Source organism: Cavia porcellus, unplaced genomic scaffold, assembly GCF_034190915.1.
Source record: "Cavia porcellus strain 051 isolate PalLab524CR breed Dunkin Hartley unplaced genomic scaffold, mCavPor4.1 scaffold_18, whole genome shotgun sequence".
NCBI lineage: Eukaryota > Metazoa > Chordata > Mammalia > Rodentia > Caviidae > Cavia > Cavia porcellus.
The window spans coordinates 57,188,219-57,215,125 of record NW_026947501.1 but is presented as its reverse complement, the minus strand read 5'-3'; the positions used below and the strand labels follow the sequence as shown (position 1 = coordinate 57,215,125).

At 42.1% G+C, this 26,907-nt stretch overlaps 2 protein-coding genes across 2 annotated transcripts in view; both read right to left on the bottom strand.

The window, feature by feature from the left end:
• LOC134471457 (liprin-alpha-1-like) overlaps positions 1-18,321 on the bottom strand; it is a 62,865-nt gene extending 44,544 nt beyond the window's left edge. The window contains exons 1-5 of the mRNA XM_063230350.1: positions 17,490-18,321; positions 5,335-5,436; positions 4,783-4,947; positions 4,303-4,377; positions 3,885-3,980 (exon numbers count right to left, since the gene is read on the bottom strand). Of these exons, the coding sequence (XP_063086420.1) occupies positions 3,885-3,980; positions 4,303-4,377; positions 4,783-4,947; positions 5,335-5,436; positions 17,490-17,750 (699 nt within the window). The 5' untranslated portion in view covers positions 17,751-18,321. The remainder of the gene's footprint in view (positions 1-3,884; positions 3,981-4,302; positions 4,378-4,782; positions 4,948-5,334; positions 5,437-17,489) is intronic.
• Positions 18,322-18,354: 33 nt separating this feature from the next.
• Positions 18,355-22,591, bottom strand: LOC100733580 (amine oxidase [flavin-containing] A-like). The gene has a single exon (XM_005001555.4). The coding sequence runs from the start codon at positions 22,574-22,576 to the stop codon at positions 19,967-19,969; it is 2,610 nt and encodes an 869-aa protein (XP_005001612.3). The 5' UTR covers positions 22,577-22,591; the 3' UTR covers positions 18,355-19,966.
• Positions 22,592-26,907: the final 4,316 nt, after the last annotated feature.

The following is a 26,907-nucleotide window of genomic DNA, read 5'->3' as shown; positions in this document are numbered from 1 at the left end:
TGACATCTGTCCCCATGTTCCATGGATGGCTGATTGCCAAGAGAACAGTAACTTGTGATGTGGCAGGTCAGTTTAAACATTTCCAATGAAACATCACTTATTCATTGCAATATATTGACAACATTACACTTATGTGTGACATACTATACTCTTCCATGCATTAGGGAGATACAAAGCTATGCTCACTTACTGGAAAATTTACCTTTCTATGATGTTTCCTTAAGTTGCTAGGCTAACAAGACGCATGCAAAGAAATAGACACCAGATTTATGACACGATTTAAAGCTAAAAATTCAAGGATCTAATCAGGCAAATATATTACAATATGAAGGACAAGACAGAAATAAGAGAGACAGGATTTAGAGAAAATATAACTGGAAATCAAATAATCTTTTATCACAAATTTAAATCTAAGTTATCCAAGATTTATTAGAAAACACTATAAATTACTACTCAAAGAGCACATTCTATTTGAACACATGCGATTTAAAGCAAGACACTGTATAGAACAAAGGGCCCTGATAACCACCTACTCTCTAATATTCCCATGATGACAAGGATGTTACAGCAACATCTATTATAAAACTGAAGAGCCAGGCATGGTGGTGCAGACTTGTAATCCCCGCATTTGTGAAGCTAAGCCTGGAGAACTGCCAACCTGCACTACATGAGTTCAAAGCCAGCCTGAACTGCATGGTGTCATCCTGTCTCAGAAAAACACAAAAAACTGAACAAACTTATTTTTAGTTAATCATTTTTTTGTGCAATGCAGTAAAATCTTCACCTAGAATATGATTTACAACTTCCTAAAATATATCATTTATCCCTCGTGCAGTGGCATACACATGAAATCACAGCACTCTGGTAGGCTGAGGCAGGAAGGCTGCCAAGTTTGAGCTCATCTTGGTGATTTAGCACGATCCTGTCTCACAATAAAAAATAATACTGAAAAAAAAAAGGGTCATGTGTGTATCTCAGTGCACAGGCCTAGATTCCATCCGAGATACTGTGGAATACAAAGGAGTGGAATGGAATGGAAAAAAAAAAAAAAAAAGAAAGAAAGCTAGGCATCCTAAAATACGTAACAATAAAAGCTAGCACAGTACTAGATAGGAGGCATTTTAATTAAAAAGTAGTCCATTAAAGACTATAGCATATGCCCTATAAGTTGATGAGATTTAGAATTCTGATTATAATCAATAAAATCTGATTCGTATTGTCTGTATAAAGTTCCCATAAATTTTACACTCAGCAGTGGCCCCTCCCCTTGCTCCTGCAGTATGCAGGGTTGAATCCAGCTGGGCCACTCAACAAACTACACTGCCAGCCACGTTTATATTTTTATTTTGACATAGCACATTGCTAAACTTCTCATGCTGGCCTCAGACTTAAAATCCTCCTTCTTAGCTTCCCCAGTAGCTGGCATTACAGGCATGTGCCACTGCAGTGAGCCCAGATTATTTTTTAACCTAGGAAATACTTCACTCATGAATCATGCAGATCCTGTACAATCTAAGGAAAAACATTCAACCAATTATATCTTGCTTGTAACCACATTGACAAATTATATATTAAATATAATTGATCACTACTGAGCAAAATACATTTTTAATGACAAAAACCCCAAGCCCCACTAATCAGTCATAATCCAGCTCAGACTCACACGTGCTTGCCTGGTTAGCTGTGCAGAGCCATCACAGAATGGGGAGGGGCTGAGAGGGGAGCTTCATGGACAAACTACAAATTGATAGGGACCTGAGGCCTGGATTAGAATTGAATCTGGAGATGGTTAAAATAAAACAAACACAAGGGTGGCATAAGAAATCAAAACCAACAATGGAAGCACACAGACCGTCAGCCAGCATGCTGAATTAGAGAACCAGGAAGAAAGAGTTTTCCTCCGTGGTTGTGTGTGGTACTGGGAATAGAAGGCAGGGGTACTCTAACACTGAGCTATGGTCCCATATTTTTTTCCTTTTAATTTCAAAACAAGGTCTTGCTAAATTGGGCAGCCTACCCTTGAACTTATGATTGTCTGCCTCAGTCTCCTGGGTAGCTAGAAAGATAGGGTTCACCCACTATGCTTGGGATACTCAGCTCTTTTTGAGTCAGTGTCTTCCTAAATTGCCCAGGCTGACCTTAAACTGGCAAACCTCCCACTTCAGTCCACAAGTAGCTGGGATTACAGATGTGTTGCTGCACTTCTTTTACAAATACTGGAAAGAAGGACACAACTGATAAATGAGATTGTCAAAAAGATGAAAATACAATGCCAGGCTTGGTGCCACATGTCTGTAATCCCAGCATGTGAGAGGCTGAGGCAGGAGAACTGCCATGAGTTCAAGGCCAGCTTGAATTACACCACAAGATCCTTTTTTCAAAAAACTAAACACTAATAAATAAAATAAGTTTGAAAAGAAGAAAAAGGGTCAGGGATATAGCTCCATGGCATAGCACTTGCCTGTCAAGCAGAACATCATGAGTTCAATTCATAGTACCAAAAGAAAAGAAAATGGTTTGGTGAGTGGTTTGGTGCTTGCCTAGTATGTGAGAAACCCTAGGTTCAAACCCAATATGTCCAAAAAAAAAAAAAAAAAAAAAAACAGGAAAAGAAAAGAAAAATATTGCTCAGTTAGTTAACAGTATAAATTATAAATACATCCAAATGTCACAAAACAGACTGCTGACACTGAACATTCCACTAAAATGACTTGCTTAATTTGATTAATATTCTGGCTAAGAATGCCACTAAAAAGTAAAATGTATAGCAAGAGAAATAAAACCAAAGATACAAGTACAGGTGCAAAGCAGAATGTTGTAAATACAATTTCACATGAAATGAGATCTCATAGGCAAGATAAGCACAAAGCCTAAACTACCCAAAAACTATTCACACATTAGAGCTGATGTAACATCCAAAATTCAATACCATACCTCTGTGCCTGAGGAAAAATATGAAAAAATTAGAAGACACCTGATAATGCTCCCTTTGCCACAGTCCCAGAGAATACTCACATCTCTTTAGCGAACTCAAAGCACAACTAGTACTGAAAATCCTTGTTTAAGGAGTGCATGTACTTGAGAAGCTGAACATAAAGAAGAACACATGATGACAGCCAAGAAGCTGCAAAGATGAAGAATCCACATGAGGGTGGAGGACAAACTCCCATAAACTAAGTGGGAAAAGCTGGGCAAGTTCTCCTCTACCTTTTTAAAAGACCACAGAAAAGGAGAAATTTCTCAACCAGGGGGAGGTGGTATGTCACGATCTGACAGCAATACTGTGTTGTATTATTCATATTTATACTCATTCAACAGTGCAAATGCTGAAAATAACCGACCAAGGAAAGGAAAAAAAAAAAAAGGAATCATTATCCTTAACACTCCAAGCACTCAACATTATGACAACCCTGTAATTTTTATCACTTATTTCATGAACATCTTGTTCCAATTTCTTGTTCATCTCTTCAGACTTGATGAGATCCTTTCTTGCTGTGTCAAGATTTTCTTGCAGCTCTGACACATGGCTGGAAAGTGCAGCCAGGAGCTCCTTCATCTGACTCTGCTCTTTTGAATGTTTGTGTATGACTTCTTGGAGCACAATTATTTTGGCAAGGTCTTCCTCATGGCTTAAGGAGCCAGCAGAAGATCTCTGATGGGTAAAATGGACACTCTTAAATAACCTTAGTGTACTACCAAATAAAATACTTTTGAACATAGGGACTATCAAAATGGATTTATGCCATCTGTTGGATGATAGGACTCTCAACAATCACTTTAGCTGGAAGCAGGCCATTCCAGCAACAGCATCCAAACAGCATCACACACGAACCACAAAATATAAGAAATCAGCAACAGAACAAAGAGAGATCTCAAGGACTTACCTTTCCACTAGTGCTTGGTGTTTCTTCTTGTTCATGGTCAAGCACTCCATCTCTTGGTGATTTTTTCTCATTATTCTGTTTTTTAAGAGTCATTAGCTACAATCGAAAACTGAGTATGAGACTACAATAACTTATGGAAGAGTAATGAGTAAAGACAGCAAAATTCCATTTGGAAAAACATAATTCTACAGTGCTGAACATAGTATAAAAAAGACAGTACATGCCAAAGCTGACCATCCATAGCAGAACCAGATTACTAGAAACAGAATGTACTGACTGCTTGACAACAAATTTAGAGATTCTTGCAATCTGAAATAAAAATCTAATCCAATAGTATTACAGGCTTCACACTGTTTTTTAAGAGATTAAAATAAAATAATTTTCCCTTTTCAGGGCTAGGATGATGTCCCACAATTACCTCCTTCTGCGTGGCGCCCAGTTCCTCTTCCAGCAAGCTGCACCTTTGCAGTGCTACATGTAATTGCTCTCGCACCTGAAAAGAGTTGAGTTTTTATATGCATACGCACACTTTCCATATAGTTATCCTGATATTGATGAAAGGCATATAATAAAGTACTTTCAATGTCTTTCATTGCTAGTACTGTCAAGAAAATGTCCTTGTTAATGGCTTTAAATATTAAGGCCGGGAAACTCTTGTTCCTAAATAAATGAACACTATCCAGTTCTTAATGGGCAGTCAATATTCAGAAATAATCAATTGAAGACTCACATTCCAGTTAGTGTTTGTTGATTATGCAGAACATTGCCTTTTAATACAGAAAGTCTGTTTACAAGAACTCAAAAACTTAGCAAACCTTAAAGGTAAACAAACACATGCAAAGTCTGCCATGAACCCAGCAAGTGTAAGAACCCAGAACCACTAGTGTAGCTCATGTACCTTTTCGTCCAGGGTCTTGTGGTGGTCAAATAAGGATGTCAGTGCTTTTAGCACTTCCATCTCTGTGGACACACCTGCAGGACACCGCGCCTGCCGCTTCATCACAGTCGTTTCGAGAGAGCGTTCATGCCTGGAGACAAGGAACTCCAGATGTTCCAGGAGCAGCTGAAACCAGGCCAAAGGGGGCGTGTAAAGAGCACCTTCAATTTCACATTCAAATCCTTCATAATCTCATGGTCAAACAAGTTCAAATTCCTACAATTCAGTAGAGTTAGGTAAATTTCCCTCAATTGTATTCGAATGTCATGAATTTCCATCACTAATTTCTTTTATTAACAAGAAGGTCTCATTTTGTAGTCTAGGCTGGCTTGAGGACTTACTAGCTAGCCCAGGCTGACCTCTAACTCAAGACATTCCTGGCTCAGAATGTTGGGATTGAAGGCATATGCCACCATGCTTTGCCTTCTATCACAAATTTTAAGCAACATTTAATACTGAACACACTCTACAGAAGGAAAAAGCACAAAACACTTAAACCAGAGCTCCACTGACCCTCATGTTGTTCCTTTCTGCTTTCAGTTCAGCAATTTCTTTTTCCTTCTCAAGCAGCTGTTCCCTGCAAATGTTGAGCTCTTTTGCAAGCGTTGAAGACTCCTGCAAAGCAGCAAAGTAAAGGAATAAATCAACACATACATGAATAAATTTAAAAAAAAAAAAAACCTCTTAAGCAAGACTTCCATTGGCCTCATAGTCCACACACACAGGCAGCCCAATCTCAAGATACATGGCAAAGGATTCCCATTCTCCTCCAGAGAAATGGAGATCAACCATTTGCCGTAAGGTGACATAGGTATTCCCAATGGAATGAGAGTCTAACCCAGGCCATCTGACTTCCCTCCACCCTGGCACTGCTGAAAGCACAGCAGGGGATAATGAGTGTCCAGGTCCACCTCTTTAGACTTCAGGAAATAAAAGCATTTTCCTCAATTGGCATCCCAAAATGAAGCATCTGAAGACATTTGTAAGTCAGTCACAGATCTGAGACCTAGAGCCCTTAGAGAAATCAAGGAAAAAAGGCCTAGAAGGTCACTATCCAATTCTAGTCCCCTCTCTATTCTGATTTTCCCTTAGTCCCTATAGTCTCCCTGAATCATTGGAGCAAAGTCAACTATGAAGAATGGGCTTACTGCTAGGACTAGGAAGCCTTTTGTATTCTCTGTAAAGGCATTCTCAAAACACTATGCATGCAGCAGTGTAGGAGATCTTGCAAAAGGCAGAGAGAAGCTGCAGGAGTCCTGCAGCACTGTTCTGTGCTAAACCTTGTGTTATGACACCGGTTCACAGATACCACAAATGAACTGAATTGAGCAATGTGAATTTGGAGCAAAGCAACTCTGAAATAAGTAAAATCATCTGCCAGTGTTTCTGGCTTTAGGTGCTTTTCCTTTAAAAGACAAGAATAAAGATCTACCGGATAAATAATCAGTCCTTCAAAAGAACATGTGCTTGAGCTAGATAATTCTAGAAAGCTAGTTTAAAACAGGCGATGCTCTTACAGGGCACTGGTAGCAATTGTTTGCAGCTCACAGTCAATCTCATCACAGAAAGCACAGGCCCATGAAGTCTGCTTTAACCAGACCACGACTCATGTGCCTATGTGAGCCACAGTGAGATTGGGCAAGTAAAGTGAGAGAGAAATAGAGATGACACTGCCACAGAAAGCACTGGAAAAGAGCAAAATTTCTTTTAAACTAGTTTTTCTTCTCCAAAAAATCACGACTGTGGGTGAGCCGAACTTAGCCTGGCAGGAACTTTGCAGCCTGCTCCCCAGGGAGACCTGAAATGATGAAAACCACTCTTCAAAGCTTCTGGAAATGGCTCAAAGGATAACAGCAAATGAGGAAATTATCTATTCAAGAAATATCAGGAATAAGGCCAGGAGTCCATGGTATTTGAATTAGGACTTCTATTTGCCTCCCCCACCCAGCTCAGCATAGCGGACTCCTCCAGCCAAAAACACAGGGCCCTTCACCAGGCCAAAACCATGGTGGCTCCCCAGATAACAACATAGAGATTCTTCTCCCCAGGCCAGCAGAGCCTTCTCTTTCCCAGCTAGCAACACATGATTCTCATATCCAGACCAACTGAAGGCCCCTTCTTCCCCCAGGCCAACAAGGTAAGGTCCTTTCCCCAGGCCAACAACACAGGCTCTGCTCCCTGGACCTGCCATGCAGGATTGTCTCCTCACACTCAAATGCCCCCTCACCAAGGCCACTAACATAGGGTCTGCTTGCTCCTGCCTGCCAACCAGGTAAAAATCATCCAAATGTGTCTTAAAACCTGACAGAGTTCCAGCCAGTGTTGAGACATCTTCATAGGCCCAAAGCCAACCTTCAGGAATGGGACTTGTGGATGCGAAGCAGTAGGGGAAAGGGTATTGGCCAGCCGGCCATCTAGACTTCTGTCATGTTCTCTACTAAGTGTGAGCTCTTCCCTGTGGTACAGATTTCTCCTGTAGATGCCAACACGGCCCTGATCGAGGTACTAACTGGCATCGGCCATGGTGATAAGCAAGAGCTCACTGTCAGGTCACCTAATAAGTACCATTCCTGACAGAGTGTGCCCTCTCTCTAATGGAATCTTTTATCAGAAAGATTCTGGGGCAGGTAGAAGAAAAGTAGACTCTAATTACTCTAAGTCAAAAATCAAATCAATTCTATTCACACACCTATCACATCAATAGGTGGTCCTGCCTCTAGGCCTGCCTGAATTGAGGGCCTTGAATTTTTCTCATTTTGTCTCTCTTGCTGCAATCTGGCTCACCTTTGGTGACTTACTGCCAATGCTCCGTCTTTGACCGTGTCCACAACAGACTGTATCATTCTAGCTAAGGTCTGTTTCATTTACTAGATTCCAAGTTGTTTTTTTGTCATACCTGCTTCGTTTTACCGCCAGTCCCTGTTACTATGGATGTTAATCTGTCTCTAAGTATCATGCTCACTTATTTTGGCAGTTTTGGCAGATTCTCCACCCATTTGTGATCGAGTGAAATAGGCACCTGTTTGTGAGTAGTCATCTCTGTAAGCATGTCTTAGTATTATCTATTTTTAAGCACTGTGGAATCTAGTTTCATGCTCATCTAGATGAGGAGGCTTTATGTTGTTAGCAGTCTCCCTCTCCCAGTCACTTCCAGCTACTATAAAAAAAAAAAACTACCATAGTCATAGGCTGGGTATTAATAAACAACAGATAATTATTTCTGACAGTTCTAGAGGCTGCAAGTCTAAAATCACATAGGATACAATGTTAACTTAGGATACAATCTTAAATTAGGATATATAACATATGATATAATCTTAACAGATAAACAGACAAATTCTGTATCTTTCTCTCTCTTTTTTGAGATAAGGTTTCATTATACAGTTCTGGCTGGCCATGAACTCACACTGTAGTCCAGGCTGGCTTCAAACTCCAGCAGTCCTCCTGTATCAGCCTCCTGAGTGCTGGGATTACAGGCATATACCACCTTGTCTGACTCTCATTTCTAATTGTAGTAACAAAACAAGACTGCTGTGGGCTGGGGTAATCAGAGCATGCTTACTTATTATGTTCAAGGCCCCGTGTTTAACGTCCAGCAATCTCATCTCTAAAGAAGGCCATCATGCTTGAAATTACTAACAAGAATCATAAAAGTTCAAAAATATTTTTGGGAGGGACCCAAAAATCAAACTTAAGACCATGTTGTTTACCAGGCATCATTTAAAATTTCAGGTTAAAACAATCATTTGTTAAAATAGAAAAGAAAAAAGAAGAGGTAAGGCACTATACTTATGCTCCACCCACAAAAAGAGATTCTTGCACCAAGACTCCCCTACATTGGCCCCGCTCTGCCCAGAGCGTTCTAGGCTCATTGAACCAGGCCTTCATTCTGCCTCTGTTCTCTTGTGAGAGGAAACCCAAGGCTAGGACCCACTGCCTTGTCTCAGACCTTTCTACAAGTGCCAAGAAGTCACCTCGCTCTGCCAGGTAAAACTAAAGTGTAAAAGTAACCATCCCATACCAGTCTTTGTCTGGTCCATATTTGCTGTCCTTAGACTCATTGCTAGGCTAATTTTCATAGCCAGCCCAGAGCAAGTCTCCTCTAAGTCACCAGGCTGCATGCTGAGGAGAGATGACTAGTGAACAAGACGAGGCTACAGTGTCTGAGTCTAAGTCAACAGACTGCTTCCTTTGCTGAGAAATTCTTACTGCCAAAACCAAAATATCCAAACCACACTGAAGTCCACTGAACAGAGGTAAGCTCTGAGGCCGGCTGCTGGTGAAAGCGCGGCATCTCACTTTGGGCGGGCACAGATCAGGGCCATTCCAAACAGCACTACTGTGTGGATCACTACCTCACTTACAAGAGAGCAAGCCATGGTTCCACTGGGCCAAGGAACAGCTCCCAGGCCAGGAACTAATCAGCAACAGAGTGAGGATCTGTACCTGTGTCCTTACTAAATTACACTTCTGCTAAGCCACATAGAGAAGCTCACACACAGCTGCTGAGGACAATCACCACTTGGCACCTGCAGCAGCACTGCCCCACAAGTGCACCACCAGGAAGGCAGGAAGCATGAAGCGGGCATGGCACAGGGCCAGAGGCAGCAGGCATTAGGGGGAGCTTCTAGACTGACAGAAAGAAAACTCCGCAATCCCCACTGCTTTCAGGGCACCGCTTTTACTTCCAAGGTTTCCTCTGAGAAGGAGACTGTCAGCAGATCAGAACATCTTGAAAAATCTAGGCTCAAGGGAGAAATGGTCCTGGTTTTGGAATCAAAACAGACTTAACTTATACCTGCTCTGCACATCATGTGATCTAAATTTCAGTTTCCACATCTGTAATTGGGGGCAAGCACAGCAACTGGTTTCTCACGGGGATGTGCTTGTGGACTAAATATAGCAAAAAAATGGCCAAGTACTGAGTTTGGCACCTGGCAGAGAGCAGTGCTTACTAAGTTCTAGCCTTCCATATCAGAAAAAACTGTTTTTCCTCCATCTAAAGCCTATGGCTCTGCTTCAATCATTCCCTCCTTTCAAATCCTAAATTTTCCATCTATTATACACACGCATGCAATGGTTAGAGGCAAAAGCTCTGAGTATAGCAAGCACTGACATCTGTCCCCATGTTCCATGGATGGCTGATTGCCAAGAGAACAGTAACTTGTGATGTGGCAGGTCAGTTTAAACATTTCCAATGAAACATCAGTTATTCATTACAATATATTGACAACATTACACTTATGTGTGACATACTATACTCTTCCATGCATTAGGAACATACAAAGGTATGCTCCGTTACTGGAAAATTTGCCTTTCTATGATAGTTCCTTAAGTTGCTAGGCTGACAAGACGCATGCATAGAAATAGACACCAGATTTATGACACGATTTAAAGCTAAAAATTCAAGGATCTACTCAGGCAAATATATTACAATACAAAGGACAAGACAGAAATAAGGGAGACAGGATTTAGAGGAAATATAACTGGAAATCAAATAATCGTTTATCACAAATTTAAATCTAAGTTATCCAAGATTTACTAGAAAACACTATAAATTACTACTCAAAGAGCACATTCTGTTTGAACACATGCGATTTAAAGCATGACACTATAGAACAAAGGGCCCTGATAACCACCTACTCTCTAATATTCCCATGATGACAAGGATGTTACAGCAATATCTATTATAAAACTGAACAGCCAGGCATGGTGGTGCAGAGTGTAATCCCAGCATTTGGGAATCTGAGCCTGGAGAACTGCCAATATGTACTACACGAGTTCAAAGCCAGCCTGAACTGCATGGCGAGATCTTGTAATAAGCAGATGAACAAAACTCTATAAAAATAAAAACAGAAATAATTTCTTAGATAACTACAGAGATGGTGAGTGACTCTAGAACTATATGGATAAAAAGATAAATAAAGAGCTTAGGGAAATAATGGAGACCATGAATGCCTAGCACAGGAAAGAAATATTGTGCTCTGAGTGAATGATTTGGGGATGATAATGAATAATGTATGTGCCATTGTTGCCCTGATTGCTGTTTTGAAATTTTTGTTTTAGTTTTTTTTTTTTCTCAAAATAAAATGGGTTTGGGGGGAGAGGAACCAAGAAGAAATAGATTCAAACAGATATCCAGGAGATTATAGAAGATGAATTACAGTTAGCAATCATGGAAAGAAAGATTTCTTAAAAGAAGCAAAGGACCCAAAAAAAAAAAAAAAAGTCAATCCAGTGGCCACTAAATGATGCAAAGAGGAATAATGTAAGATTGACTGGAGTCAATGAAAAAGCAGGAGATACCACAAATTGCTTAAACTTGTTCACAAAAGTAATGGGAGAAAAATTCCCAAGCAGGGTAAAAAATTCAACACAGAGATAAGTGAAGAAATTAGCCATTATAAAAACTCCAATTCACCACTACAAAAACAATCTTTCCCAAGGCATATAATACTCAAAATTCCACAAATTCACCACAAGAACAGATTATTAAAAGTTGTTAGAGAAAAGAAACAAATCACTTATAAAGAAAAGCCCATCAGAATCAGCAGACTTCTCAACATAAATGCTCAAGTTAAGGAGAGCTTGGAGTGAAGCCTTTCAAGCCCTAGAAAACAACCTCCAAACTAGATTGATTTACACTGGAAAACTAACTTTCAAAATTAATGAATAAAACTTTCCATGATAAAGAACACCTGAGGAAACCCACGAACACCAAACCAGCACACCAAAATGTTCTGATGGACATTCCTGAAAGAGATATTAAGGACTACAACTCCATGAAGAACAACAGAATCAATCAACCAGGCAAGGCAAGCAATTCACAGAGGAGGGAAAAAGAGAACCAATGATAAGAGAATAACCATGAAAAGATAAGTCAATACATATCAGTTATAATCAATGTTAATGGCCTCAGTTCCCCAACGAAAGAAACAGACTGGCAGAATGGATCAAAAAGCAGGATCGAACAATATGCTGCATACAAGAAACACATTTTATTCAAAAAGAAATTCACAGACTGAAAGGTCAAAGGATGGAAAACAATACTCATGTAACAGGAACCTGGAAAAAAGCAGGGGTAGTTATTCTATCTGCAGACAAAGGGATTTCAAGCCAAGACTGATTAAGAGACAAAGGTCACTGTATCCTTGTAAAGGGAACAATCCAAGAGGAAATGATAACAGTCATAAATATATATGCACCAAATGCCAACCATGGAAAACCCAACTATACAAACAAATATTAATAGACATGATAAGCAAAATATGCGCTAATACATTTATAACAGGGAATTCACTATCCCACTGTCACAAATGGGTGGATCAACTAAACAAGAAAATCAACAATGTAATGTCAGAACTGAACCAAATTGTTAAACAAACGGATTTAGCAGATTTCTACAGTGTATTCCACACCAGAACATCAGAGGACACATTCTTTTTGCTGCATATGCAACCTTCTCCACAATAGGACACATTGTAGCTCACAGAACATGCTTAAAGAAATGGAAAGAAGTTAAAATTATTCCAGACATATTATCAGCCCACAGTGCAGTGAAACTGGAAATCAATGGCCAACTACAAGATTCATAAACATATAGATATTCAATAATACCTTCCTGGATAACCAATGGGTTATAGATGAAATTAAATAGTATCTATAATTAAATGATAATGCCAATACATTGTAACAGAACATAAGGAACACAATGAAAGCAGTCCTAGGAGGGAAATTTACAGCACTGAATACCCATAGCTGAAAAACAGAGCAAGCTCAAATAACCTACTGTTGAACCTCAAGCTTTTAGATCAAGGGCAGGTCATGCCTAAAGCTTGTAAAAAGGAGGATGTTATAGAGAACAGAGCAGAAGTTAAAGCAATGGAGACTAACAAAATAATACAAAGAATCAATGAAACAAAGAGTTCTGTGTTACATTAAATGAACTTGACAAACTCTCAGCCAACCTTATTAAAAACAAAAAAGACCCAAACACATACAATTGGGAATCAAAAGGTGGAAATCACAAGAAGTCCTACAGATATTCAGAAGATCCTCAAAACCAAACCTACTTTCAGAATGTGTATTGTAAGATAGAAAACAAAGAAGAAATAGACAGATTCCTAGTTACATATGAATTACCACAGCTGAATCAAGAAGGTATAAAAATTCTAAATAAATCAGTATCTGTCAGTGAAAGTGAAGATGTAATTAAAAACCCATCAATAAAGAAAACCCTAGGCCCTGACAGATTCACTGCTGAACACCACAAGAAATTTAGAGAAAACCTAATACTACTACTTCAGTCTCTTTTAAGAAATTGAAAGAGAAGCCATACTCCCAAATTCATTCCTGGAAGCATGTATTATCCTGATACCAAAACCAGAAAGGAATCCAATCAATCCTTGACTGCAAATTATACTACAAAGTTATTGTGATAAAAACTGGCAAAACAAAACAAAACAAAACAAAACAAAACAAAACAAAACAACCAGACTCAAGGATCAATGGAACAGATTTTAAGATGTAGAAACAACTCCAGCATACTCAATCATCTTATCTTTGACAAAGGAGCCAAACATACTCACTGGAAGAAAGATAGCTTCTTTAAGAAATGGTGCTGGAAAAAACTGGCTTTCCACATGCCAAAGATTACAACTAGACCCATATCCCTTCCCAGGCATTAAGCTAAAATCCAAATAGCTCAAAGACTTCAATATGAAAATAGAAACAACTCCAATCTGCTGGAAGACAGGCAGAACTGAAGACTTTAGTATAGGCAAAGATCTCATGGAAAAAAACCCCAATTGCAAAGCTTCTATCAGAAATAATCAACAACTTGGACTGCATCTTATTCAAAATCTTTTGAAAAGCAAGAGAAACTACCAAGAGAGTGAAGAGACAACCCACGCGATGGTAAAACATTTTTGCCAGCTGTTCCTCAGACAAAGGATTAATGCCTAAAATATATAAGGAGCTCAAAAATACAGAACCACCCCCAAATTCAAAAAATGGGCATCAAAAATGAACAGACCCTTCTCAGATGAAGAAGTAGAAATGCTAAAGAAATACATGAAATACATGATAAGGGGCTGGGCATTTAACTCAGTGGCAAAAGCACCTGCCTTGCAAGCAGGTAGTCGTGAGTTCGATCTCTGGTACCTCTCTCACTAAGTCACCTCTCCCATTAAATAGGCACCAGAAAAGCTAACATAAAAGAATAAACAATGGGGGCTGGGGATTTAGCTCAGCAGCATAAGTGCCTGCCTTGAAGCAGGTGGTCATGAGTTCGAGCCCTGATACCAGTTTAAAAAAAAAAAAGAAGAATGAACAGTGTCAGGGGTAAAGATGATATGCGCACTGACTTCTCACATGCTGTTGGTGTCAGTACAATGCCACTTTTAGCAATATCTCTTAAGGCTGAACAAATGCATGGGATATCTATCACTCCACAGTTCTCTGCTTTTTTTTTTTTTTTTTTTTAAAGGATCCGAGGGCCAGGGATATAGCTTAGTGGCACAACTCCTGTTTGGCAACACAACGTCCTGAGTTCAAGTCCCATTACCTCCCCCCCAAAAAAGACAGGTTCTCAGTATAAAGCCCAAGAGGGGCGCAAACTCGCAGTCTTCTTGCCTCAACATTCTGCCCTGCTGAGTTTATAGGCATATGCCGCCATGCTCAGCCATAGCTTCACTCTCATACACAAAAGAAATAATACACAAGAATACTCAGGATAGAATTGATAAAAACTGGAATCAACCTGAATGTTCATGAATAGAAAAGAACAAATTTTGATATATTGGTATGCTGGATTACCAGACAACAGATGAGAATAGGCAAAAAATATAGGACACAGGTAAATCTCATGAACAATGAAACAACCAAGAAACACAATATAGGTACTATTTTACTTCATTTAGTCAAGAAGAAGCAAAAATAATCAATGGTGAGAGATCAAGACCATTGTTAGAATTGGAGGAAAGGTACAAGGATTCCTCATTTAACCACCAAGTCCTATTCCTGTCAGTACAGCGTTAAAAGAATTAGTTGCTAAATGAGGAGCTGTATATAATACATACATTACAACACTCAGCACAAAGAAATGGTCAAAGGAAACTCCAACTTGATGACTTTGCCTTTATTTGCACAACTTCTATGCAGTATATAATGTACAACAGAACATGAAACTACAGTACCATAGAGTACCATCAGAAAAAATATAGTACTGTATAAACATTACAAACTAAAAAAAAAAAAAAAAAAAAAAAAAAAAAAACCATTGAGAGTCTCTGAACCAGATGTGCAGAACTTTACAAAAAATAAAAAAAGAGGAGGCATAAGTCTGAGCAGCAGGGAAGTCCAAACAGTTGTTAAGCAGGTAATTAAATGAGAAACACCTGTACTGGAAACTAGGCAGGGGCTTCCAGTGTTTCATTTTGATGTAGGAACTGTTTCTCAAGTGTGTTGGCTCTATGGAAAATTCGCTGAGAAGATTTCTGATATTTGCTATAGTTGGGGGCCTTCATTCTGAGGAGCATTCTCTGCTCTCTTTTTATTTTTTATTTAAGACAACTGCTAAGTTTCTCAGGCTGGGCTCAAATTTCTGATCCTCCTGCCTTGGCCTCCCTAAGGGTTGAAGATTCCAGGAATGCACTACCATGCCCAGCCTTTTACTTCAATTTTTAGAAGTAGGGCACATTCTGACCTGCCTACCCAATGTGCCAAAAGTACACCGGGCACTTACTTGACAGGCCTCTCTAGTCAAACAACTACCAAAGATGAGCCTGATTCCAGGAAAGGAAAAGGACCAAAACAAGTTTGTTTCATGGTTTCTGTGTTTCTGAAATGCTGCATCAGGTGCTCAGATGGTGACGGGACCTGGTGGCATCATCACATTATGCACTAAACTAAGCATTTCCAGGCTGCTACACTGAGAACCCTCCAGAAACAAATCACCAGGCAACCACCTCATCAGCAGGTGTGACAACACCCACTGCCTGAAACCAACTCTACAAAACTCCTGTCACTTCCCTCTCAGGTCCTGCCTGCCTGTTTTTTCCAAAAACTGAATAGATTAACTATGTATTAGATAAATTGTAGATCTATCTCAAATTATAGTCAATATATTACAAAAACAAAACTAAACCATCACAAATTTACAAATACCTGTATATACTATAAAATCCTTCACATAAACTGCTCCCCATTACCTCCCTACACAAATACAAGTTGGCCAGTTCTTATAATCTTCTATAGTAAAATCTGACCTAAATAAACTCTGACATTTATAAGATTCCAATGAGAAAAATCTTAATGTGACTAGGAGGGATGGAGCTCAGTGATAGAGCACTTAGGCAAACACAAATGAAGCCCTCCTTCAACCCTATGCTCCACAAAAGCAAACAATTTACTGATTCTCTAACCAACAAAAGAAACATATAGCACTAACATCAAATTATTGTTTCTAAAAAGGAAATTCAAATGCTTGGCTTATTAATCTTTCAGGAGAATTGACTATAGCCAACAAATACATTAGGGCTAGTGTTCATTTGCCGATTTATCACTGCAGACTCATCATGACAGCATAGATGTATGCTTATTCAGGTCTACCTGAATGGACCAGAAAGGCAACTATTATGAACAAGTAAAATGGTACTCGATGGCTTATAAACACCTAAATAATAAGCTACTTATCTCCCACTATGCTGTGTACCATTTACCTTACATTTTTCTAGTTTTACTATGTTCTCCCTTCGCATGCCATTCAGTCTCCATTTAATTCCACAAGAGGCAGTTTTGAGATACTGGGCTGAATGTAATATAATTAAAGAAAGAACTACAGTTGTTTCCAACTTTGAGGTGGTTTTTACTTTTATATATTTGTTTTTGGTACTGGGGATCAAACTCATGACTTTATGCTTGCCAGGCAGAAGCTTATGCTGCTGAACTAAATCCCCAGCCCAGTTGTTTTAAACTTAGAAGTCTAGTCTAAAAGGAGAAAGTTCCTAAAGAATAAATTTCCAGTTTTCTATCCCTTATTACAAATGTGATTTACAAACACCGGTATTCTGTAAAGATAGTCTGTAAAAATTTTTCTCTGTGAAATCAATCCTTGTCTACCAAATTTCAAGGGCTAGAGATAATATCTCAGCAGCAACAAGCATCTGCTTGGCAAGAGCAAGGTCCTCAGTTCGATTCCTGATACCAAAAACAAAAAAAAATTATTATCTACCAAATTTCATTAGAAAACTGCAAATCCTTGAGATACAATCCTAAACACACATACAATTCCTGAGATACAAGCCATGGGAAGCCTACATTAAGCAAGAGATCTCACAAAACAGAATCAAAGAAACCAAGGACCATGCCGCTTGGTTGTTGTTTCAAGTCTTTTTAAAAAACCTTCAAAGTGCATTCCCAAATCTTTAGCAGTTCCTCAGCGAAGAGTGAAAGTAGTAAGATATTTTCACATGACTTTACAGAACACTAGTTTGTTTGCCCTAAGTAGCTGAATCCCCAGGAACTCTGCATGCGCTTACAAACACTAGGAACTATCATTTGACAAGTGGTTGGTTACACAAAATATACAGGTACAAAAACAAAAGATGGTACCACAGAAAGACACGTAACAGAAAAAACCTGTAGTTTCAGGTGAAAACCACACATACCTGTGGAAGCGCAGTATTGAGTTGTCTCTGCAACGAATCTCTCTCATGACCAACCTCGAGTAATTTCCCCTGGGTCAACGCCAATGTTTCTTGAGTCTCTATCAGTGTGCTCTGAGCAATGTATGTTTCTTCTAGCATGGACATCATGTGCTGTTCAAAATGGGAATCTGTATCTGGTTGTGAAGGGCAGCCAGATCCATGGTTTTCACTTCCTCCTGAAGGGCCTTCTTCACTGATGGTGGGCATCACCTCACACATCATTTTGGAACAAAAACACAGGACTAGTCATTATACGGAAAATACAGGTTCCCACAAATCTACAACTTTATGAGTATCTGTAGCTAATAAAGGAAAGCTGACAATCTCTTTATTCACAGATCTGTTATTCTTTGGATGCAAATACTCTGTGAAGATACACCCAGGCACCCATTAAATGCAGAAAGCCACCACATGAAGACACTAAAGAAGACAACAACGCTGGGAAGATGTAAGGCCCAAAGAGAGCTACTTATTTCTCCTATAAAGAATAGAGCAAACCATGTGAGGTTTTGTTTGCAAAAGCAAACTTTTTAGTTTTGAAAACAAGTGCGCTTCTGTTACCTAATTTTTTCTATTTCCTGGTAGGGGCCCATTCCACTCAATCCTTTTTCAGGAAAAGCACAGAAGCAGTATACAGCCAGGAAAACTGACAAGTACAAAATCCAACAGGCATCTTACATCTTACATCTTATTGACTGTGTGCAGTCAGCTCCTGGGAAGGCCTGCCTGAATTCTTGGGCTTAATTTAGTGAACACAGAAAGGAATTGGATTTGCTATGGCTCAAGAGAGATGTTTTTCTTTTCTTTTTTTTTTTTTTTTAGGCTATTAAGGGTAGCAGTGTACTTTATTAACAAACAAAACAGTACCACAGAGGCAAAAATTTACTTTAATGGAAAATCACACAAATATGCATATTAGCACTGGGGCAGATTTCAGTGGAGTATAAGACCTTATTTAACAATAATTGTGACAAGAAGATTGAGTTTTTAATTCTCAACTTAACTTCGGGGTCAGATTTCAGAACTGTGAAAGAGATGTCTCAACAGAGCCAGAGTAGGTCTGTCAGTCTCTTAAACTGACTTTTGTTTCTCGTCCAGAGAAAACATCTATGGTATCTTCTTTGTGTGGGTTAAGCCCACACATGGTGGGTGTTCTCAGCTCCAATTTCATGCCTAAGTATGTGTAGAGTGGCATTCATTTTGATACCCAATCTGTGGCTTAGGAGGGTTGATCTAATTCAGATGAATTCACTGGTTTTCTAAAACTTAAGAGAAGAGGGGAAATTGCACCCTCAGGAGGCCTCCAACATCCAAAACTTCAATATGATAACAATCTGATTATTGTTAAAACTGTTGCCAGTTCAGAAGTTTAAACCAAAATTTCTCAAGGCATATCAAGACTGAGTTAATCAGTACATGAATAGAAACAACTGCAAGTGATTAGGGATGAGATTTCTCACAGCTGTTTGATATGACACATGGCAATTGCTCATGTACTGGAACATATTCAAGCCCTTATCAAAACTTAAGTTAGCTAAAATGCTCTTGAATTGCAAGATAAAAGGTGGCAGAAAAATTCAGCTCTTTGCACTGAGGATAAAATAAACACTGGAAACTCTCCACATCAGTGCAGAGACTTAAGTTTGCATTTAGGATAAAATTAATGTTCTAATAGACTTGAGTTGGCTGATTTTATCTAGAAGTATTTAATTCTTCTTAAATAAAAACATTTTTAAAAGAAAATGTTTTTGTTTTAAACCTTTGGAAGGGGCTTTTGAAAACCTGAATGTTCTCTCTCTCTCTCTCTCTCTCTCTCTCTCTCTCTCTCTCTCTCTCTTTTTAGTTCTGGGAATTTAACCCAAGATCTTGCACTTGCCAGGCAGGCACTGTGCCACTGAGCTACATCCCCAGCCAAAAACTTGAGTCTTTCAAATGTGAAGAACAGGAGGTGAGTACTGTTCTGGGACCCTGATCCATAGTGGCAGTTGGTCACCCTAGAAAGTTGTGAACTTCTGGGCTGTGTACCAACACTTCATCAGTTCCTAAAGATGTCACAGGCAAAGTCTTAACTTACTCCAGCTCTACAGAGAAAATGATGTTTCTGAAATCATTAGGTGTTTTACATTAAAGGTGAGAAAAAGACAGTTGCTTCTCATGAACACTTTAACTTCTTGAAATCAACAGAGCAATCACAAGGTTTTAATAGAGTAACAAGCATGAGTTAGTCTACACAGACAAGACAGAATTTGGTCTTACTGAAATTAACTAGATAATTCTTTGGGTTATTTTTACTTTAACACAGACTGAGAATAAACTGAAAAGCGCTTAAATCAAGTGCACTTAAATGGCCCAATGACACAACCTTTAATTCACCCTTTCCTTTTGATGGTGGTTGGTGGTACTGAGAATGAGTAAGATGGAAGCCAGAAGTTGAAACTTCAGGACTGTGGCAGTAGCTTGTACTTTTGCAACACAAACCCGAAGGCAGTTAGCGAGGTTGATATTCCAATAATCTTCAGGAGGCCAGGCACAGAAGGCAGGTTCCTCTCCAAGAAGGTACGGGTGATCTCAACTGATGGAACATCCTTGCACTCAGGTTCTTGCACCCATATATCCTCCTTGGCCACCTTCCCAAGAGCATTTAAAACCTCTCTAGCTGCCCGTTCTCCAGCCTCAACTGCTCCCTCCATGTACCCGCTCCACTGTGTGGCAGTCTCTGTGCCAGCAAAGTAAATCCTGCCCACTGGCTGGCGAATCACTCTTCCATACTGGGTCATGATCCCGGGAGGGAAGTAGGCTGTGTAGCAGCCCCCAGAGTATTGCTCCTCACACCAGTTCTTCTCTTCATAATGCACGGGCTCTAAAGCTTCTTGAGATCCCAGCACTTTGGCATACAGTTCACAGATTTTCTTCTTCCTTATTTCCTTATGGAGTTTAGCAAGCCGATCAGCTTTCCGGGCAAGTATGAAGCCCATGATGGCGGGCACTGATTCATCTGGTTTGGTGTCATCCAGGGTAATGGAAATTGGGGCTTCTTCATCCTCAATGATCATGCAGCCACAGTAATCCTTTTTCTTCCAGAAGGCTTCCCTATAATACATCATGCACTTAATGACAGACCCCATTGGAAGGCGCTGGATTAACTGGGTTCTCTCTGGTGGAAGTTCTGGTCTGAAGTGGATCTTGGCAGTTAAAGTTGGAGGGATGGCGCTAATCACATATCTGCACTCATAGCGTTCATGATTCAGTGTCTCTATAATGATGTTGCCACCTGACTGGTCAACATAGGTGACAGGGCAGTTCAGCTTCACTCGGTCACCTAGGAGGCCCATTATTCTTTCACTCACTTGACCAGATCCACCCTTAAACTTCCGTTCCTGGCCTCCATTGGTGATTGAGAATATCCGAGAGGTACCACCACATTGCTTCACATACCACAGAAACCACAGAGCAGAGACCTCATGGGGCTCAGAGGTCACATTGATATTCACAAATAGAGTAGCAAACTGCTTAGCAGTCTTTGTCCAGCAGATTTTATCGAAGAGATCTTTCATGGTCATCTTGTCCCACTCCTGGGCATGTGGAGCCTCCCAAGGTGCATCATTTGGAATCTCCTTTCCCATGTCATCCATTGTCCGCCACAAATTGTTGTAATCCAAATATGCAATAGGATTCCATACAGGAGGAAATGCTCCACGAAATGGGTAAGTTTTCCCCTTGACATACTGAACAAGACGCTCATTGACATTCACTTTGTAAGTTTCAAGCCCCAGCTCCTTAGACAAGCGTAAGATTCTGTTCTGGGTTGGTCCTACATAGGCTCCACCAACATCTACCCAATTAACATATTCATTCCTCACAGTGAATGTTCTTCCTCCAACTCTGTCCCTGGCTTCTAAAACCAAAACACTAAGTTCATGTTCAGATAATAGTTTGGCAGCAGCCAATCCTGAAATGCCGCCTCCTATCACCACTACGTCGAATATCTGGCCTGCAGGGCTTGCTTTCTCCGAACTCGCCATGCTTTGGTTGAGATTCTTCTGAGGCTTAGACACACAAGTAGGGACAGCCAAGGGCGGGGCGGCCCCTTCTACTGACCCTAGCTTAGCATTCGGGGGCGGAGTCAATCTTCCTACAGATATCCCGGGGGAGCCGGGCCCCAAGCTTGGGGCGGGCTCTTGTGCTGACACTCTGAGACCGCCCGGGGGCGGGGCTGATTGTGGTTTAGCTCCCCGGGCGAAGCCGGCGCGCGCTCCCCCGTTGTTACTGGATAAAGACCCTTGTACCGACTCTTGGGTAGGACTACAATAGGGTACAGAAGGCCGAGCTACTGATATCCAGGGGTGGCTGGGCGAGTGCTGCTCCTGTGCTGAGGGTCGGGGACGGATACTGGGTGTAGAAGGAACCTGCACCGGCGAGTGGAAAGCATTACTAGGTGCAGAAGGTCCCGGTTCCAGTAGGCAAGGAGGGTGAGACTTTAAGCTCGTAGTGATTTCTTGTAGAGACCCTTGGGGTGTGCCGGAAACTGAAGTCTGGGAACTCCGTATCGAATCTTGGACAAAGCTAGGTAGAGATCTCTCTGAAGAGCCATACAGCGACATTGCAGAGGAGCTCAAGGATGGGGCAGGTTCTACAACACGGCGGTGGTTAGCTTCAGGGTCATGACTGGAAGCTGGGGCGGCCCCAACAGAGGCACTCGAATGAGGGGCAGATACTGAGTTCTGCCCTCTATAGCCTCCCGCACGGAAGCCCCTGAAGCCAGTCGTGCGGTCACGGTTAGAGCTCCGGGCACAATTAGTGCCGGAGGGCCCACCGGAGTTTGGGTCTAAGGCGACCGCGTGTAACCGGTTGATGGAACGAGAGTGGGAGAGAGTCGGTCTCTCAGCTAAGGCATTCCGCTCTGACCAGTGGGTCGCGGATGCGCGAAAAGAGGGGGCCAGGTTCTGGACCTGGTTATTGGAACCCGAGTTTTGGAAACCCTGCCTTGACTCACGCCCTCTTCCTCTGCCGCGGCCACCGCGGAACGGGACTGAGCTGTGTGAATTCATGTTTTTAGCTTTTGGGTCGCCAGGGGAGGCGTTTCTTATTCTCACCCTCCCTTACCAGCCTAGAGAGATGTTTTTCAAGGACTGCAGTGGCTGTTCAGTCAACCTAACTTAAGTTTACAGCTCAAAAAAAAAAAAAAAAAAAAAAAAAAAAAAGAAGAAGGCTTCACAATGGAAATACAGCAGGTCAGTACAGTGGAGAATGGTTAGGAAGGAAAGGTGAGAGGTACGATCATGAGAGGCTATTGTGTCACATAGACAGACGGGCCTAATGAGGGCGACAGGGATCGCTGAAGACTTCCAGGTAGTACCCCAGGCAGGTGCGACCCTCCAGCAAGAGATCCCCGCGACCGCACACCTGACCACGATGATTTCTAGCACCTCACCGGGTGCTGTACAAGTTCTGGCCCCACTTACCCTAGAGCTTTCCAGGACGCGGCCATACAGGCGAGTCCACAGTGCCATCACTGGGGTCTCCTGGGCAATGTGCAGTGGTTTAGAATCCGTCCCTCGAGACCTAGGGGGTCCTGCTAGCCGCGAGCAGGACCAACCGCCAGCGCAGGACCAACCGCCAGCCAAGCGCTGAAGCTTTGCCCCCGCCCACGCGCACCCCCGGGTGACATTTGGCGGGTGGCCCCTGGCCAGCTCCAACCTTCCTGCCTCAGTCTCCCGCTCCTTACCTTGCGCGCAGTCTTTTTAAACATTGCGATATAAAACAAAAACCATTCTTAAAAAGCAAAAAGGGTTCAGTTGACTTAAGAGTTGTCATCACGAAGAAAAAATAACCCCAAGCGATAACACACGTGAATTAGCTCAGTTTAGCTGTTCTGCAGTGTGTACACATATCAAAATATGTGACAGACTGGGCGATGTGGCACACACCGCTATTCCCAGCTCGTGGGAGGCTGAAGCAAGAAGAATGCTGTGGGTTCAAGGACAGCCTGAACTACAGAGCAAAAGTGTCTCAAAAATCCAAGGAACAAAACAAGTAGCATGTTACCAATCATAAATATAGACAAATTTTGATCCTGCCAATTAAAACCTGAGGAGGGGAGTCTGGGAGTGTGTCTCAGTGTCAGGGTGCCTGACTAGAGCGTGTGTGAGGGTCCTGGTTCTGTACCCTGCACCACAGAAAAGTGGGAGGAAACATCACATGGAGAAATCACCAAACGTGGGTCCCTTGATTCTTCATGCCATCAGGTTTGCATCATTTATCAAGCAAAGCACCTTCTGGGCACCCAGCAGTCACCTAGTGGAGAAAGGGACTCTGTGGTCAGACACAGACCATGCCAACCACCAAGTAATGAAGACTGGATGGTCTGTGGAGACTCTGGTGACACCACAAGCTTGATAACCTAAAGAAACAGTGTCCCTTCAGTTTTGTAGGTCTGGATCTGGCAAGGGTCTTCCTGAGCTAAAGACATGGTATGGCCAGGCTGCCTTCCTTTCTGCAGGTCCAGTGGAAAATCCACTTCCTCCTGCCTCCAGTTTCTGGAGGGACTTGTGGATTCTGTCCACTTTCCTCAACTTCAGAGCTGGCAGTAACAGTCAAGGTCCTCTCCCATCCCACCACGGTGACTCTGAGCTCTTAGCCTCCCTTTGCTTCTTTTTCATTTTTATCGGTACTGGGGATCGAACTCACGACTGCCTGCTTGCAAGGCAGGTGCTTATGCCGCTGAGCTAAATCCCCAGGCCCCTCCCTTTGCCTCTTGAAGACCCCTTTGGATTATGCTGGGTCGACTCAGAAATTTCTAATCTCTGTTGGACAAGTTTGTTTTCAGCAGGGTGTGGCAGCATACATCTATAATTCTAGCTGAGGCAGGAGGATTGCTGCAAGGTGAAGGTCAGCCTGGGCTAGCTACATAGAAGTTCAAGGCCAGCCTGAGCTATGAAAAAGACCCTGTCTCAAAAAGCAAACAGACAACAAGATATATTTTCGTTATGGTAAAACACACACAAAACTTCCCATCTGAACCATGTTCAGGTGCACAGGTCGGGGGCATTAGGTATGCTCACACTACTGACCAGCTGTCCCCACGTCCACCTCCAGAATGTCCTCATCTTCCCACACTGAAGCTCTGCCCCCTTAACCACTGATTCCTCAGCGCCCTCTTCCTGCTTCCATCTGCAACCGAATTCTCCCGTGCCAGACAGGACATTCTCACAAATCCCTGGGATGACAAGGTGGGCTTCTGTGGGAAGTCACTGTTCTGCCTGGAAAAGCGCCCTGGGCCTACTGAGTCTCACAGTGCACCTGAGAGGTGGGATTTCCTTATTTACTAGGAGGAAGTTTCATTAACAGAGAAATTAACCACATTAAATCTAGATGGCTTGTTTATGGGAAATCTTACAGAGCAGAAATGACAACTGAGCTGTCTGGCTCATGGAATTTTTAAATGTTCATTGAATAAGCACTATTGTAACAATGATAATGTTGGGGGAAAAACAACCTCACCATGCAGCCTGTGTTTACTGTACTTGAATGACTATATTCCTTACATGGCATCACCTTCACAATCATAATCAAAAGCAAGGGGTCTGTTTCCGTGGCAGAAAATGTCAGAAGAAAGAAGAAAAAACAGAATTCACAACACTGGATGGAAGCAAGGACCTGAAGGCATCTTGGTGTCTCCAGAAAAGCCAGTTACTCAATGTATCACTGTATCACATTGCAATACATGCTCAAATCATTCCATGCAGTTGTTGCTTTGAGCTGGGTCTTGTTATGTTGCCTAGACTGGCCTGGATTGTCTGGGCTCAGGCAAGCCTCAAAGTGCTGAGACCAAAGGCATGTGACACTGTGCCTGGCCCATCCAGCTGGGAAGGTGTGTCCTGGCACTTGAGCATGTGAAATGCTTCTAGCAAGCACCTGACTAGAGAGAGAGAGCTGTCTTGTCTTTTGGTTTTTGGAAGACGAGGACTCATTATCTAGTTCAGGCTGGCCTCAAACTTTCAGCAATTCTCCTGTCTCAGCTTCAAGAGTGTGCCACTTCAGCTAGTTGAGGTGGCTGTTTTTAATCCTCCTCAGATAAAGAAGCTGAATATCTGCAAGCCAGTGTAGGAGGCAAAGCACCTGCCCACTCTACCAGCGTCTGCAGGGTGCAAGAGCACAGGGCACAGCTCTGGGGCACCTGTGTTCTCTTCTTGGTTACACAATCTGTAGCTGGAGGTAATAATGAAGGTGGAACCAGCTGTTCCCCACCAGAGCCCTCCCTCACCAGTCATTCCACATGCAGGGACAGCACCCGGGACATGCTCCGTTAACTTCCCATGCAGTCCCTTTCTGGACATCTTTGGTTGAACAAGGACCAGCAAAAGTATCTTCCACACACAAGACAAGAAGTTTCACCTGCTCTCAGTTTTCCTTCTCTGTGTGCACTTCAGAGCTGCCCAAAGTGGCCATCAGAAACTGCAGTGCTTCCCAGAGACCCTTGCTGCCTCCATTCCATGAAATCACTCCTCATGGCTGGGCCTCAACAGAGAAAAGCCTGCTAACCTCTGACCTCCAGCTTCCAGTGGCTGAGAGCACAAAGGGGCCCAGAAACCCAGTCCCGAGTTGTTCCTCAGACTAAAGGGGTCCTTGAGATCAAACTTAAGAATTACAGATGTATGACTCAGCAAAATGGAAAGGGACCTGTCCACTTTGTGTCCGGGGTCTGCAAGGCCCCTGCCACATCTATGGTCACAGAGCAAATGGGTAAACAGTGGGCAATGGAAACACTGTTACCATATATCCCGTATCATGTCACACCCGAGTTCAAGATCTGCCCACCCTCTCCAACAGGTAGCAGCAGCTTCACTGGTAGACAGTTCCCTTCTCCCATCCCCAAACTATAGTCATACATGAGAGTTTCCACACTGGGGACCCCTTGATGCACCAAATTTTTTGTGGGAGGAGAGATGGACTCTCAGGATTGTATCACACAAGCAACACTGGCAAAGTTCTGCTATCAAGGTGGAGGCAAGGCAGGGCACTGGGGATGCTGCTGCCAGCTCAGAGGCTGGAGGGGCTTTTCAGCTGGGCTTCCACAGGAGGGCCCAGCAGGCAGGGTATGAGTGGAACCAGGTTTTCAAGCCCTGCTCCTGGCTCCTGCTGGCAGGAAGAGTCAAGGGACCTCACCAGACAGCAAGGACAGTGCCCAAAGCTCAGGGTTCTGGGCCTGTCCCTACACCAGGACTATGGCTGCAGTAAGCTACTCTCAACTCCTGCAAACGACACGAACATAAAAGCGTTGCACAGCTATGATTTGCATTGTGCTTCCCTTGCTTCCAGGTATAACAGAGTGCCTTTTCCCAAAGGTTCAAAGCCCTCTTGTGCTGGCACTGGGTCTGGG

Bases quoted from the DNA above. Each gene is read 5' to 3' on its own strand.
- LOC100733580 (XM_005001555.4), bottom strand. From the start codon at position 22,576: ATGAATTCACACAGCTCAGTCCCGTTCCGCGGTGGCCGCGGCAGAGGA.